Source organism: Pipistrellus hanaki (genome assembly GCF_964339955.1).
Source record: "Pipistrellus hanaki genome assembly, chromosome: X".
NCBI lineage: Eukaryota > Metazoa > Chordata > Mammalia > Chiroptera > Vespertilionidae > Pipistrellus > Pipistrellus hanaki.
Window position 1 is genome coordinate 8,053,388 of NC_140524.1, and position 17,432 is coordinate 8,070,819.

The window sequence follows — 17,432 nt, forward strand, 5'->3', positions numbered from 1 at the left end:
TTCCTGGAGAGAAATAAAAAAGGAAATTTGATCCCTTACTTCATGCCATTCATAAAAATTAATTCAAAATGAACTATAGATATGAACATAGAACCTAAAACCATAAAACAGGGGAGTATTTTTGTAATGTGGGTGCCGGCAAAGGTTTCTGAAGCCACAGAAAGCAATATATCAGTTTTACTCATAAGAGCAGAAAGCTAGAAAACTCTGGTAATTTAAGAATAGTAAAATGGATGAATAAATGGAATATTACTCTGCAGTGAAAATAAAATAAAAAGAACAATCTACTGATACACACAACATAGATTAATCTAAAAAACATGTCAAGTAACAGAAGCTATACACAAGAGTACATACTGTATGGTTCCATTTAAAAAAAATATATATAGTTTGTTGATTTTTTACAGGGAGGAAGAGAGAGGGATAGAGAGTTAGAAATATCGATGAGAGAGAAACATCGATCAGCTGCCTCTTGCACACATCCCACTGGGGTTGTGCTCGCAACCAAGGTACATGCCCTTGACTGGAATTGAACCCGGGACCTTTCAGTCCGCAGACCGACGCTCTATCCACTGAGCCAAACCGGCTTTGGCTGTATGGTTCCATTTATATGTAGGTGTACAACAGGCTAATCTATGGCAGGGGTCCTCAAACTTTTTAAAGTGGGGGCCAGATCACGGTCCCTCAGAGAGCTGGAGGGCCGGACTATATGAACTACTAATTCCTACTGTAACACCTCGGCTGCGCTCACTGCCCAAAAAACCTGGCGGGCCGGATCAGACTCCTCTGCGGGCTGCATGTGACCCGCGGGCCGTAGTTTGAAGACCCCTGATCTATGGTGAAAAAAGCTATGGTGGACCATGGGGAGATGTAATGAGGACTGACTGGGAAGGGGCATTTGGAACTCTCTGCAGTAATGGCAGTATTCTATATCCTGTGGGCAAGTTACATACAGCGTGTAGGCCAAATCTGGTACATCATATGTTCTTGTGAATAAAATTGTACTGGAACATGGCCGTGCCTATTCTTCTGCATTATTGTCTGTGGATGTTTTCTTGCATGCAATATGAATGTTGACTTGTTGCAACAGAGACTCAATAGCCCACAAAGGTTAGAATAGTCACTATCTAGAACTTTACAGAATAGGTTTGCCGCCCTAGCCAGTTTGGCTCAGTGGATAGAGCTTTGGACTGAAGGGCCTGGGTTTGATTCCGGTCAAGGGCACATACCTCAGTTGAAGGCTCAATCCTGGTTCTGGTCAGGGCATATGCAGAAGGCAACCAATTGATGTTTCTCTGTCTCTCCCTCTCTTTTCTACTCTCTCTAAAAATCAATGGAAAATATCCTCGGGTGAGGCCTAACAACAACAAAAAAAAGTTTGCCAACATCTGTTCTATATTTTCATAATGGCTTAGGTTAAAAAGGTGTCAAAACTCACTGAATTAGCTCTAACTGCTTTGGCTCAGTGGTTAAGCATGGACTATGAACCAGAAGGTCAAGGTTCAATTCCTGGTCAGAATACATGCTAGGGTTGCAGACTCAATCCCCAATAGGGGCATGCAGGAGGCAGCCAGTCAACGATTCTCTCTCATCATTGATGTTTCTAGCCCCCACTCCCTCTCCCTTCCTCTCTGAAATCAATAAGAATTATTTTTTAAAAACTTATTGAATTAGCCCTCGCCAGTTGCTCAGTGGTTAGCGCATTGGCCTGTGAACTAAAGGGTCCCAGATTCAATTCCAGTCAGGGGCACGTACCTTGGTTGCAAGTGCAATCCGTGGCCCTGGTCGAGGCATGTGCAGGAGGCAACCAATCAATGTGTCTCTCTCACATCGATGTTTCTCTCTGTCTCTGTCTCTCCCCCTCCCTTCCACTCTCTCTAAAAATCAATGAGAAAAGCCAGGACCGGTTTGGCTCAGTGGATAGAGAGTCGGCTTGGGGACTGAAGGGCCCCGGGTTCGATTCCGGTCAAGGGCATGTACCTTGGTTGCGGGCATATCCCCAGTAGGGGGTGTGCAAGAGGCAGCTAATCAATGACTCTCTCTCATTGATGTTTCTAACTCTCTATCTCTCTCCCTTCCTCTCTGTACAAAAATCAATAAAACATATTTTAAAAAAATAAAAATAAAAAAAGTAAAAATAAAAATCAATGAGAAAATATCCTTGGGTGAGGATTAACCAAAAAAGATTGTCATTTATGCCAGCAATTTTGAACCAGTCTGGTGTGCACAAGAATTTTTAAATCATGCATTACCTGACTGTTTAGTCAGGGACACTGACCTCTTTCCCCAAAGATTGTCAAATTAAAAAATGATAACAGCTAACATAATAGCTATCCAGTGTGAACAAAAAAATTATACCTACTTTTTGACAGATTGTAAAAAAAATACATTTTTGTTGTGCCGCAGAATTTTAGTAATTAGTTTTTATGTGCCATGAGAGGAAAAAGGTTTATGCCCTTGATAAAGAGAGAATTTTATAAAACACACAATACTTGAGATAATAGCTCTTTGGAACAGTAATATATCATAATTAGAAAACCCTTACAGTGCAGTGTACATTTAATCTAAAAAGCTCAAAGCATTTTTATTAGCCAAACCCAACAAATTTAGGGAAGTTAGAGATATCTAATGCAGAACCGAAGAGCAAGAAAAGAATAAACTGGATTCTCAGTTCCTTCCTTCAATGATTTCAATCAATCCCTGCATTAAGTAAATCTCACTGAAGTCATCATATCCCCTTTTCTCCTTTCCAGTACAAAAGACAGCTATCCTACAAAGAGGCTGAATGGTGTCATGATTAAGGGCTCAGCCTCTGCAGCCAGGAAATTGGGGTTTAAACCCTAGCCCTCCTGTATGTCATTGGGAAAGTAACTCAAACTCCTGGGCCTCAGTTTTCTCACCTGTAAAATGGGGGTAATGACAGCTACTCTTCATAGGGTTGTTATGAGGACAGTATATGTTGGGCTGTTAGAAAACAGCATTTGGCACCTAGGAATCACTCAATGGTGATCGTTAGTATCCTCTCTAATAAAAGAGAAACATTCAGATCCACCGTCCCTTCACTACACCCACAAACTGCGCCCACCAACCAATCAGGGCAAGTATGCAATTTGACCCAATCAAGTTGGCGGTTAATTTGCATATCCAGGCCAGAGCGAAGGTGTAGAAAGAAGCCAAGCACGGCAGAAGGGAGTGAAGCTGGGGAGAAGCGAGAGAAGCAGGCGGGGCAGCGGAGACCGAGGCGGAAGCCCTGTTGCAGGCCTCTAGTCCTTTCATAAAGGTAATGCTTTATAACCCATGTGTCAAATACAAGGCCCGCGGGCCAAATCCAGCCCGCCAGGCCTTGCAATGTGGCCCGCACCGCGCTGTCATCACTGCACTCCGCTGTCAGTTTATGACATTGTCAGTTTATGACTGTTCAGTAAACCATTCGGCCCGCGATTTAGGCTGGATTTTAGATTTTGGCCCCTTCTCTGATTGAGTTCGACACCCCTACTTTATAATAAATGTAGAACAATTCAATAGGCTCCTAACATTTTAGGACTAACAACTACACTGTGGACTCCCTCGCCTCCTCCAATGTCACCTTCTCAATGAGTCCTAACCTGATCGCCACCTTACTGACAACTGCAACCCACTTTCCTCCTTACCCTGCTCTCAATTTCCCCCGATCTCTTTGTACCGTATTACATAATTTACTTTTTTATGATGGCAATTGAGTCTTCCTTCGATTAGGCAACAGAACTCAGTGACAGAACGCACTTTTGTTCTTAATTAACTGACATGTCCCAAGCTGGTGCTCAAGTCATTGTTATCATCATCGAGTCTCATCCCGTCATTTGACAGATAAGGAAAACCCAGGGAGACTTGGTTCGAGGCCACTCAGTAAGGAAAAGAGCCAAAGCAGGGACTGTGACTCCTAGTTTCAGTGCCATTTCTACCACAGCTCGCTATCTCTCTGACCCTGGAACATTACAGGGAAATCACAATCATCCACTATCTTCTCCCGGGAGGATTTACCGTGGGAAATTCTTGGCTTTGCAAATGCTGCTGTGTCTGTTCAGGAAAAGGCTCTGAAAGGCAGTGGGAGCCTGGACTGGGAGCCCAGGTGTTGATAGATGAACAGAAGAAGATGGTTGATTTGATAGAGGGTCTGCTGTTGCAATTGTGGTTCTGGTGACCCAGAAACAGGTGCTGGGCCAGAAGCTGGCTGCCACTGTGGCTGGACAGCAGGCCACTGCTGAGTCCAGGCCGGCTGGTGCCGTGCTAGGTGTTTCTGAGGGGAAAAGTCTGACTGCTGTCTAATGCTGGAAGCACTTAAGGCTGCTCTAAAGGTTGTATTACATGTTGTCCTATTGCTGCTGGTTGCAGCTATTCTTGCCAAGGACATGTAGTCTAGACTGTGTTTGGAATGGCCCTTGGGATACCTAGTAATGGCTGAACTTGGGGCATTGTCTGCCCGAATCTGGTTTACCGCACACTTGCGTTTGCATTCCACATCCTGTATGACAACAACTTTGCAGAGTGCTCTCTCACACTCCAGGCCCCCTCGGGAGAGGTCAGAGAGCCAATTTCAGCCTGATCCCTGCAGGCAATCCCTGCAGGTCAGGCCAAGGGACCCCACCTGCCGGAGGGGCCTTGCTCACTCCACAGATGCCCTTTGAGCCACGGTGCCACCGCAGATACGGCCAGCCAGGGAGGGACTGCAGGAGGTTGGTTCCAGGGCGTGTCCTGTCCTTCTCGCCCAGTCCCGGCCCACTGAACACCTTCTAATTAATCTCCTTTCGCCAAAACCGGTTTGGCTCAGTGGATAGAGCATCGGTCTGTGAACTGAGGGGTCCCAGGTTCGATTCTGATCAAGGGCCTGTGCACTGGTTGTGGGCACATCCCCGGTGGGGGGTGTGCAGGAGGCAGCTGGTCGATGTTTCTCTCTCATCAATGTTTCTGGCTCTCTGTCCCTCTCCCTTCCTCTCTGTAGAAAATCAATAAAATATATTAAAAAAAAATTATTAATCTCCTTTCAACGTACACGAATCCATGCACCGGGTCACTATTATATACACTGATCGGCCAGAATATTATGATCTCTGAATGCATAATAATCTGGCCACTCAGTGTATATCCTATATAATAAAAGGGTAATATGCATATTGTCTCCTCAACCAGGAGTTGGACCAGCAGGCAGGCTGGCCAACCACCCATGTCCCTTCTCCTTGGCTAGGCTGGCTGGACCCCACCATGCACGAATTCAAGCACCAGACCGCGCCCCCCCCTCCCCCATATACCGTATATATGCGTGCGCGCGTGCACACACACACACACACACACACACACGCTGAATGGCCAGATTATTATGCGTTCAGAGATCATAATAATCTGGCCACTCAGTGTATATAAAAGAATAAGCCTGTGTATCTAAGGTTGATGTTAAATGTCTTTTGCTGAAGAATTGCCTTAACGCTGTCTTAAATAGGCTGTGTTCAGATGTCTGTGTTACATAAGGTGGTGCTGAGTACAATGTCTGACCTGCAGAATTTGTAATGTGTGTTTTCTTGCTATTAGAAGGGTTTACAGTGTATACATGCTGGGTTATAAAGGTTGCCTGTTAAGTTGTCTGCACGGTGCAATAAGTTTGTCTTGAATAACGGGCATGCTTTAGAGACGGTGCCTGGTAAGGGGGCTGTTGCAGAGGTTGCATGGGGTAAGCTGCTTGGATCCTATCTGCTCCCTGGTCTGGAAAAGGTGACTGAACTGGAAGTTGCACTGGAGAAGCAGGCTTCCCTTGGCCTGGGCTGAATGAGAGGTTGTACCAGTGGGGGAGAATAGATAAGAAGGCTGCAGAGAATGAGCTGGCTGTGATCCTGATGGCTGTACAGTGTAAAGAGGATGCTCTCTGGCTGGCAGTATATCAACAGGCTGTGCCGGAGCCTGGATTGGGGAAGCTGACTATGATGAGCTGGTTCCTGGGGATGTAACCCAAAGAGCAGCCGCCCAGGAGCCTTCAAGGGAAGAAGGATGATGCCGAAACCGGTTTGGCTCAGTGGATAGAGCGTCAGCCTGCAGACTGAAAGGTCCCAGGTTCGATTCCGGTCAAGGGCATGTACCTTGGTTGCGGGCACATCCCCAGTAGGGGGTGTGCAAGAGGCAGCTGATCGATGATTCTCTCTCATCGATGTTTCTAACTCTCTGTCCCTCTCTCTTCCTCTCTGTACAAAACCAATAAAATATATATTAAAAAAAGGTGGGGGGGGGGGGAGGAGAAGGATGGAAATTCTGCGATGGTCCTGGATAAGCGGGTTGGACAGAGTAAGATGGCTGTTCCAGAGGCTGCATCACGCTTTCAATACCACCCTTTGGCTGCCGCTGAGTTGCATGAGCTTCAGACTCTTGCAGAATACAACCCTGATGACCATTTTTCTGTGGTGATGCCATAATCTTAGGTTGTCAAGTTAATGGCTGCTGCTGAATACAGGCTTGGAAACAAGGCTTCTCCAAATGCATAATCTGATTTTGTGGCACCGAAGAACCTGGAGTTAGAGACTCCTGATGTGCCACTGGGTATGGCTGGCATACTCAGTGTGTCTTTTGTGAAGCCCGATGGGCCGCTGATGGCCTTTAATGGAACTAGAAGGGAGCTGTGCTGTACTCACATACTGAGCAGAAGAATGGCTTAACAAAGCCTCAGGGTGGTTTCTTTTCCAAGTATATGAGCGATGTCTCTAGATTCTCGTTATACAATGTTAGTTTAGGTGCATCCTCAAGAAGAAAGTCATAGGTAAAGGAAAGCAGAAACTTTCGGCTTTCAGTGACTTTTATAAAAACCACGAGAGGCCCAGTGCACAGGTAGGGTCCCTAGGCATGGTCAGCAATCAGGGCCAATTAGGGCCTTCATTCTCGCCGCCCCCTGGTGGTCAGCACATATCATAGCGAGTGATTGGTCTCCCAGTGGAACTTCCGCAGGGACAATTTGCATTTAGGCTTTTATATAGAGAGATGATGAGTTTATGAAAGAGAGCCTTTGCCTAGCAGAAAAATCTAGGCAGTGTTAGATATGCTTAACTGAATACAGGGCTTCTAAAATGTATCTTACCTTTGTCTGTGAGACCTTCTGGACAGTTAATGGGGACACCAGGGGTTGTGAGACTGGTGGTCCAAGGACATGTACAGGCAAAACAGTGGACTGACCTTGAGCCAAGGGCAAAATTTGGGGCTGAGTCAGCTGTGGCTGCGTCTGTAACAGTCAAATAAGAAAAAAAAAACCACACACACACAGATTAAAGATAATCCCTCCCATTTACAGTAAATATACTGATTATATATTTAAAAATATAACAGCTCATCTCACCCCTGAAATCTGCTGGTAATGTCCTACTAGCTGCTGGGGTGGGTAAATCGTCCCGGGAACATTCATTTCGGCCTGTGAGATGTTGGAAATCATTTGAGAGCCCATCATCTGGTCGGAGGAATAGCCCGTGCTGGGCTGACTTGCATCTGAGTGTGGAACTGATCCAGCTCCAGCCTCGGATAAACTGTCACCTAGAACAAAGAAAATAAGCAACAGGTGGAAGTGAAAACTTGAAGCACCAGGTCCAAATGGCATAGGAAATGGTGTTTCTCTCATTTTGTCTTTTACGCCGACAACCTGAGACAGCTTCAAATAAAATATGCACAATGCAGAATTAATCAAAAACCCTCGGTGTGAACGCTCTGTGCTGACATGGTAGAATGGCAAGATTTTTCTTAGTAAAGCAAAAGCTAAAAACAAATAATCACATAAAAAAACCAAATCCGAAAATTCTGAGGAAGCAGAGAATCCAAGATGGCTGCTCGGGTAGGCAACTAGCCGCAGCCGCACACAACAATTTTAATAAATACAACTAAAATATAAAATGGACATTACCCAGAACTACAGGAAAGTCGACTGACTGGAAATCCTACAACAAGAAGCAAGGAGAAAACAAGAAGGAAGCACGGAGGAGCTGTAAAAGCCTAAGGTACGGAGACACGCTGCGCGCAGAGAGGACGGAGCCGGAGAGGAGGGAGGCCGAGTGCCTGGCGGGCGTTCCCTAGCGGAAAGGAGATAAAACTCCGACTGTGCTGGGCCCCCGACTGCTCTGAACCCCAGTTCTGGGCCAGACCCCGGGGACTCAGGCTCAGCCATAGGGAGCTGGGCTGTAAGTCGGAACCCCGGGGTAGCGGAGAAAGGAGGTCCCGGAGGCGCGCACACTGCCCCCAGAGAAGGGACGGCCGGCTGTGCCGCGGGATTGCCCTGACGGGAAGGAGACTGGGGCTCCAGACTGCTGTGAACGCCACCTCCAACTCCACTTCCAACTGAACTGAACCCCAGTTTCGGGCCCATTGCGGGAGAGCTTACACTGTTTGGTAGCAGGCGAAAATCGAGGGCACCTTTCTCTCAGAGGCGCTTGCAACAAGTACTGAAGGACCCTGAGTCTCAGGAGTCGCATAGGGCGGGGCTGACGGAAGCCGAGGCTGTAGGCTCCACCCTGAAACGCCGCCCCATCAGGAAAGCTGCCTGCGAAAATGCCTAAACCAAATAGATCACAAAAGAAAGAAATGGAGGACAAAAAGCGACTGGATATAGAGTTCAAAACCACACTTATAGGGTTTTTCAAGAGACTCCTAGAAAAGGCCGATAAAATAAATCAGACCTATGAGGATATGAAAAGGGATCAACAAGAAATGCTAAGGGATCAACAAGAAATAAAGAATACATTGTCTGAAATAAAAAATATTCTACAGAGTCCTAAAAACAGAAGGGAAGATCGCAAGAATCAAGTCAAAGATTTGGAACATAAAGAGCCAGAAGACACTCCTCCACAGAAGCTAGAAGGCAAGAGAATCCAGAAAATTGAAGATAATGTAAGAAACCTCTGGGACAACTTCAAACGATCCAACATCAGAATCATGGGGGTCCCAGAAGATGAGAGAGAGCAAGATATCGAAAACATACTGAAAGAAATAGTGACAGAAAACTTCCCCCACCTGGGGAAAGAATTGGACTTACAAGTCCAGGAAGCACACAGAACTCCAAATAAGAGGAATCCAAAGAGGACCACACCAAGACAAATCATAATTAAGATTCCAAGAGCAAAGGACAAAGAGAGAATATTAAAAGCAGCAAGAGCTAAGCAGGTGGTTACCTATAAAGGAGCACCTATACGATTGTCAGCTGATTTCTCAACAGAAACCATGCAGGCCAGACGGGAATGGCAAGAAATATTCAAGGTGATGAATAGCAAGAACCTACAGCCAAAAATACTCTACCCAGCAAAGCTATCACTCAGAATCGAAGGTCAGATAAAGAGCTTCACTAATAAAAAAAAGCTAAAGGAGTTCATCACTGCCAAACCAGAATTATATGAATTGCTGAAGGGGGTTCTTTCAGAAGAGAAAGTAAATAAAGATAAAAATATGAACAACAAATACGTAACTATCAACAAGTGAATCTAAAAACCAAGGAAATTAAAAAAAAAAATCTGATGAACAATATTAACTGTTGAATATAATAGAATCAGAGGTATGGAAGGGGAGTGAACTGATGATTCTTGGGGAAAAGGGGACAGGGGAATGTGGGAAGAGACTGAACATAAACTGTGCACCTATGGATGAGGACAATGGGGGTTGGGGAAAGGGCAGAGGGTGGGGTGGGAAGGGGGCGGAAAAGGAACACTTGTAATAATATGAACAATAAAAATTTATTTAAAAAAAAAAAAAAAAAAAAAACCAAATCCATTTGCTGGCCATTTCATGTACATCCCTAACTAGCCTATACTTTTCAATAGGGTTTCAGTGAAATCTAAATGTCATATTCTTTTTTTATTCTCCTAGAACTTAGCTAGAGAATAATACTGCCATTATACAACAATTAGCTATTACTATAAAAATGCTGTGTCCTTCTAGAAAACAGAATGCATTACAATGGAAAAATTAAGAGGCACTGTGTTAATTTTATACTTGAGTAAAAATATAAAGAGTCTTAAAGTATAGAAAATTCCTTCTTAAAGAAAAAATCATACTCTTCAATTCCTAGTTTTCTATATTAAAGGACTTATTTTAGTCCCCTAAAATAGTAGAAAGATTATAATCCTTATGCCACTACCATGTTTCCCCGAAAATAAGACATCCTCCGAAAATAAGACCTACTTACAGGTTTCCTTCTGAGTGAAATATAAGGCATCCACCTGAAAATAAGGCCCCCCTAGGCTCTGTCTCAGAATGCTATTGCTAAACATGAGAGATTTGGTCCACTGATTCTGAAAGAAATGGAGTCACAAGAAATTCACCAGGAAATTCAGGAACTGGATTGTTATGATGATGTTCCAGAAGATGATGACATGATTGTCATTGAATAAATGAGTAAATTCTTGATACTGTAGGATTCACAGTTTTTCTGGTTTGTGTTGACAACTACCGTACTACCGTACCGTATACAGGTAAATTTCCTTTATTTTCAATTAACAATAAATGTGTACTGTATTCTTCTTCATGGAAAAATAAGACATCCCCTGAAAATAAGACCTAGCGCATCTTTGGGAGCAAAAATTAATATAAGACACTGTCTTATTTTCGGGGAAACAGGGTAGTACCTTGGGCAAGTCCTGTAACAGAACAGATTCAAATAAAACGAGCTGGCTTATCTATTTCAGGGAATTTGTAAAAGGACTGATAAAATGATAGATAACAATACTTTGAAAAATAAAAAAAGTAGTATCTAAAGATAAGGGAATATAATTAAACATTTGTTTGCTTTTATTTTTTTACTTTTTTTTAAGGAAGAGGAAGAGAAACATCAATGTAAGCGCATAACATCAATCGGTTACTTCCTGCACACCCCCTACCAGGGATCAAGCCCGTAACCCAGATTTGTGTCCTGACTGGGAATCGAACCAGCAACCTTTCTATGCACGAGACGAGGCCAAAACCACTGAGCCACACCAGCCAGGCGTTGCTTATTTGTAAAAGTCATAAGGACGTTACCTGTAACAGAGGAGCATTGCTGCTGCGGTTGTCTTTGCAGAAGCTGCTGGCGAACTTGTTGATCGGCTTCAGTGTCTTCACATTCGGCCGCAGCGGGCGGAGCAGGAGCAGGGGGCAAAGTTGGATTCGGGGGTGGAGGGGGAGCGCTCCCCACAGACTTGCACTGCGAATCCCTGCGTTCTTCGGAAGAGCCGGTTGGCTTCTTCTCTCTCGTCTTCTTTATCAGGGTCACCCGGTCTCTGATGGACTTAGCGACAGCTTTGGAATCACTTTCATGGAAGAATCCGGACTTGACCTACAAACAAAACATAAACAGCAAACTGTGTCTTTAATGTTTAACCCTGGGGATCGATGATGGGGTGACGGGATGTTGCAGCAAGATCTGCCCTCACATCCAACATTGAAGATTTTAACCTTTAAAAAAAAACCCCCAAAAAATTAAAAAAAAAAACAGTGGAGTTATTTAGTGCCCCCAAATCCCAAATGCTATTAAATAACAGTTTCTATGTTCCTTCTTAATTAGACGTAGGTAAATGTCAGAGTCTTTAATCAACATGAGGAAAACAATACTATCACCAAGCATTGTTCAAAGAATTCTGGTCTTAAATCAAACAAGCAAATAACTTGATGTTTCGGTACATGCAGTCTTATTACAGGGCATTTATGACCGCCCTGTTTTGTGACATTAAAAGGGTTTGCACAATCAGCAACATTAAGTGCCTACAATGGGCTCTAGAGGCAGAGCGGTGATTAAGTTGGCCCTTTGTCCTATATGAGCACACGATCTGGTGCTGAGGGACAGACACAAACTTAAAAGGAAATCAGAGGCAGGAACGAGCTGCTGTAAAAGCCCTAAAGGAGCACCTGCCTATGGGGAGGAAGCAGAGAAAGTGTCACAGAAGATAAACTCTGACCTGGATTAAAACAAACAAACAAAAGAGGAACTTGGCAGGCTGTTGAGTGTAGATGACGTTTGCAGATCAACACTCCAGGCCGGGGGAGGTATGCTAACAGCAAAGTACAACTGCTCACTAGGTGTTAGAGGAGTGAGGAGAAGTTAAGGGCTTGTCTGAGAGGAGCGGGGCTGAGGAGCAGAAAAGACCTGGGGAGGGGCTATGGCCTGCCATTCTCAGTCCTGCTATCTGCATTTTAAAATATATTTTATTGATTTTTTACAGGGAGGAAGAGAGAGGAATAGAGAGTTAGAAACATAGATGAGAGAGAAACATCCATCAGCTGCCTCCTGCACACCCTGTACTGGGGATGTGCCCGCAACCAAGGTACATGCCCTTGACCGGAATCGAAGAACCTGGGACCCTTCAGTCTGCAGGCTAACGCTCTATCCACTGAACCAAACCGTTTTTTGGCTGCTATCTGCATTTTAGAGTATGTCTTGGGAGTCTGCAGACTTGGGGGAATTTCATGATAGTTGAAAGATGATTAAAATGTGAGACGGAGTCCATATATTTATTGATTTAAAAAAATATATTTTATTGATTTTTTACAGAGAGGGAGAGGGAAAGAGTGTTAGAAACATCAATGAGAGAGAAACATAGATCAGCTGCCTCTTGCACACCTCCAAATGGGGATGTGCCCGCAACCAAGGTACATGTCCTGGACCGGAATCGAACCCGGGACCCTTCAGTCCACTGAGCCAAACGGGTTAGGGCGGGAGTTCATATATCGATATTTAAGTTCACTCCCTTGAAAGCTAAAAGAACACCCAAACAAACCCCATAGGAAATGGATTTTTAAGTTATAAGTCCACAAGGAGAGGGAGAATAAGAGAAAGACAAACGCAACAATAGTTGGGAATCTCTTGAATATGGAAAACAAATAGATAATAATTGACTTAGCAAACCTCAAAAAGGTAAACTAGAGAAAGCTGAGACTCATTCCCATTCACACTCAACACTACTCACAAGGTGCAGGGACTGGTAGTACCAGGTACTTCCCAAACTGGGTAAAATCCAAAGAGATGACTAAAATCAGGAAGACTAAGGAAAAGGGTTTTGAGAAGCAGATGTGTAAGATCCTGTACCCTGCCCTCCATGCCATACTTTTCAGTGACTGCTTCTCCCCTACCCAAGGAGTCTACAGTTTAGTTCTCTGGACTATGGAATACCAGGCACAGTTGAGGATATAGCTTATAAAAAAAATTAAGTGATTATATGCATGCCGAATGCCATATGCAGAAACTTCCAGCCCTCTTCCCCACTTGGCTACCAAAATGCCAGTAACCAGACCCTTACCTTCCAGGAAGGACATTGAAAGGTTCCTCTCTAGGGAATCTGACCAATCCAAGAAGAAAAACCTACAAATATTGATGTCAGAGATTCCCCAATTAACGGCCCACCCAGATACCTGGTGGTCGAGGTCAAGGTTAATAAGTCTGACACAAGCAATCGTACGATGTGATCAGCTTGTCAGTCTCTGTGGTTGGCAAAATGATGGCCCCTGGAAGATGTCACATCCTGATCCTCAAACCTGAGCGTATGAGATGTCACTGTGCTACGCGCAGTTGACATGAAGGAAGGGAGATGATGTGGTTGAGCCTTTTACCAGCTGGTGACACTAGAAGGATCTAACATGCCATTGCTAACTTAAAGAAGTGGGGACAGGTGAAGGGACTATAAGAACGGAACGTGGCCCCTGACTAACAGCCAGAGAGGAAATGGGGACTTTGGTCTTAAAGCTGCACGGCATCACATTCTGCCAACAACCTGGATGAGCCTGGAAGCAGATTCTTGCCCAGAGCCTCCACGTAAGCGCCTTGGTGGCCAACGCCTTGACTTCAGCCTGGGAAACCCCACGCAGAGGATCCAGTGAAGCCCACGAGGACTTCTGACCTACAGAACTGAGATCAATGAGCGCTGTTTTCAGCCACTAAGACGTTGGTGATCATTTGTCACACAGCAACAGAAAACTCATAGACTCTCCCACTATTAATCATGAACAGCCGGCCAAGAATTACCAGAAATATGAGAAAAGCCTCTAACAAGAAGATGGAGCACAAAACTAACAAAGGAAAAAAAAAAACCCAGCAAATTGGAGTAAAGAGACTATGCAGGAAGAAAAAAATATCAAAAGCACTGCATTTACTAAGGTTACAGAAAGATGCGATAATATTGCATCAACACAACAAAGAACATGATTTTTACTCTAAAAAAGAAACAGACCAAAGTATAAAGGAACTCTTAAAATTAAAAACATGATAGCAGAAATGAAAAACTCAATGGAAAGGTTAGAAGATAAAGTTGATAATAACTGCCAGAAAGGAGAATAAAAAGACAAAAAGATGGAACATAAAAAAGATAAGAAAATTGGAGAAACAGTTCAAGAGGTCTGATGTCCAAATAATAACAGTTCCAGAAAGAGGAAAACAAGGGGGAAGAACTCGTCAGTAAAATACTTCAGGAAACCTTCCAGAAACTAAAGGGTATGAGCTGACCCTAGCCAGTTTGGCTCAGTGGATAGAGTGTAGGACCTCAGACTGAAGGGTCCCAGGTTTGATTCCGGTCAAGGGCATACACCTCGGTTGCAGGCTTGATCCCCAGCCCTGGTCAGGGAGCATGCAGGAGGTAATCAATCGATGTGTCTCTCTCACATCGGTTTTCTTTCTCTGTCTCTCCCCCTCCCTTCCACTCTCTCTAAAAACTGATGGAAAAACATCCTCAGGTGGGGATTAACAATAAATAAGTTTAAAAATAAATAAATAAAGGTTCTGAGTTGACAGATTGAGAGGGTCCACTGAGTATCCAAGGCAGTAAATGAAAATAGACCCAAATCAAGACATAACTGTGAAATTTTAGAATACTGAGAAGAATGCCAAGATATTAGAAGTTTCCAAAGAGGAAAAATGGATCATATGCAAAAGATCCAGAAAACAGAACAACTTTGCACTTCTCAATATCAATATGGAAAGCTAGAAAAGCAATGACTCTAATTTTTTTAAAATATATTTTATTGATTTTTTACAGAGAGAAAGGGGGAGGGATAGAGTGTTAGAAACATCGTTGAGAGAATCATCAATCAGCTCCCTCTTGCACACCCTCTACTGGGGATGTGCCCGCAACCAACGTACATGCCCTTGACCAGAATCAAACTAGAGACCCTTCAGTCCACAGGCTGATGCTCTATCCACTGAGCCAAAGCAGTTAGGATGACTCTTAATTTTTTTAACTGCCAATCTAAAATGCCTTAGCCAGCCAAATAATCGGTTAAATATGAAGATAGGGAAAAAAAGAATTTACCTCCCATGTACCTTTTCTGAAGACGCTAACAGAGGAAGTATGAAACCATAGCAAAAGAGTAAGCCATGGGAGAAAGGTGTGCGATTCGGGAACAGGAAGTCCAATACAGGAGAGAGGCAGAGAAGTCTATGAGGACAGTGAAGGGAGATGCCAGGATGAGAGCTGCGCACCAGATGTTCAAGGCAGTCACTCCAGATTAAAGTGTGACTAGAAAGACAGAACTGTCGTCTCCAAGATCTCCACAATCACTGTCCCATTCTTCTCCTTTTTTTAGTTAATCCTTAACAGAGGATATTTTTTTCCTTTGATTAGAATAGAGAATGGAAGGGAGGGGAAGAGACAGAGAGAAACATCGATGTGAGAAAGACACATCGATTGGTTGCCTCCAACACACACCCTGACTGTGGCCAGGGATCAAGCCTGAAACTGAGGTATGTGTGTGTGCCCTTGACCAGAAGGGGCTGATGCTCTAACCATTGAGAAACCGGCTAGGGTTCATTCATCTTTTTAACCTGAGAACAGAATGTCCAGATGAGCCTGCTTCCCAGTATCTGTACTTCACTAACCTTGACCACGTGCTGCTGAATGAAGCTCCTGCAAACCCTCCCTCCAAACACTGCAACAGCCCCGTTTGGAGACCCAGACAACTCATCTGGTCCACACAACAGCCCCACTAATGTACTGACTGCGGGGAGCCACATGTTTAGTTCCCTGGAATCTCGCGTGACCTCACCCCCTAACTTCCCAGAAGTCTTGTAAACAAGAAGCTGAAGCCAGACAATGACTGAGGGGTTCTGTTCACTCCTCCTCTCCTGAGCAGCTTCACCTAGGAGTCACTTCAGTAACCAGCGGGGGGTGTGCTTACCACTCGGGTTTTCAAAACAAAACCATGTGTTACTTAGGTAAAACTACAATGAAAAGCAAAGGAATGAACAACACAAAAGTCAGAAGAGATATTGCTGGTGGTGATGAGCGAGGGAGATGCAACCTGGAGGACACACAGATGGCTTCTAACATACCAATTGCATTCTGTTTCTTTTTTTTTTTTTTAATATATTTTATTGATTTTGTACAGAGAGGAAGGGAGAGAGATAGAGAGTTAGAAACATCGATGAGAGAGTCATCGATCAGCTGCCTCTTGCACACCCGCTACCGGGGATGTGCCTGCAACCAAGGAACATGCCCTTGACCGGAATCGAACCCGGGACCCTTCAGTCCCCAAACCGACGCTCTATCCATTGAGCCAAACCGGTCCCGGCTGCATTCTGTTTCTTAACAAAGGTAGTGTATTATCAGTCTTTATGCTGTATGGGCAAATTTAATATACTCTGCTGTAGCAATGCATTTCATAGTACAATATCCACTTCAACAAAGAAAAGGAGAGAATGAAAAAAGAAAGCAATGCGAAAGGAAATCAATGCTGATACTTCTAAAGGGGCGGGGGATGGAGAGCAGCAGGATTCACTTACCATTTCATAGGCTACTTCCTCAGGGGTATCTTTTTCTAAATTGAAAGTGAATTCAATAGCTTCATTGTCTTTGTGCTTGCCTTTCAATTTTTTAGGGTCTTCAACCCAGAGCCGCAAAGCCAGAGACGAATTTGCGGAATCATCCTCCTCTGCTAACTCCACCCTCAGTCCTGTATCCTCAGCAAAAAATGCGTGGTTTAGTAGGTTCTTGATGGACAACCTAATGAACGAAATGCATAGCTCATTAGCAATCCTCCCAATCATAAACAACATATAGGCCCTTTCCAACTGATTGTATCAAAGTAACGGTCTATATTAAACTTTCTGTTAATTAAACTATTAATCTGCCTTGTCATAAACACAAAAGGTTTTCTCTAACTTATTATTACCAAGGATGCAAAAAAATTTCCAACTAACATGCATCCGTAGGGGCCTTAATTAAAGATTATTACTAGCAACATATCTAGATACTGAAGTTTTACATACCTAGAAGTAGGCCTTAAAGAAAGCTGGAGACTGAATTGTGGAGGGAGGGTGGGGGGGGGTAATCAGCCAAGGACCATGGATGCATTTAGCATGGCCCAAGGACACAGCCAACTGGGCGGTGATGGCCGAGGGCAGAAGGAGGTGGGCTGGAGGGGGTGAATGGTGGAAAAGGGGGCATATGTAATACTTTGAACAATAAGGAATTATTAAAAGAGACAGAGAGAGA

The 17,432-nt window shown here is 44.1% G+C and overlaps 1 protein-coding gene across 1 annotated transcript in view; it reads right to left on the reverse strand.

Annotated features, from left to right (window-relative positions):
• The window catches only part of WNK3 (WNK lysine deficient protein kinase 3), a 114,159-nt gene that overhangs the window by 47,659 nt on the left and 49,068 nt on the right, over positions 1-17,432 (reverse strand). Inside the window, exons 7-10 of the mRNA XM_084870997.1 lie at positions 16,721-16,940; positions 10,999-11,293; positions 7,346-7,536; positions 7,091-7,231 (exon numbers count right to left, since the gene is read on the reverse strand). Of these exons, the coding sequence (XP_084727123.1) occupies positions 7,091-7,231; positions 7,346-7,536; positions 10,999-11,293; positions 16,721-16,940 (847 nt within the window). The remainder of the gene's footprint in view (positions 1-7,090; positions 7,232-7,345; positions 7,537-10,998; positions 11,294-16,720; positions 16,941-17,432) is intronic.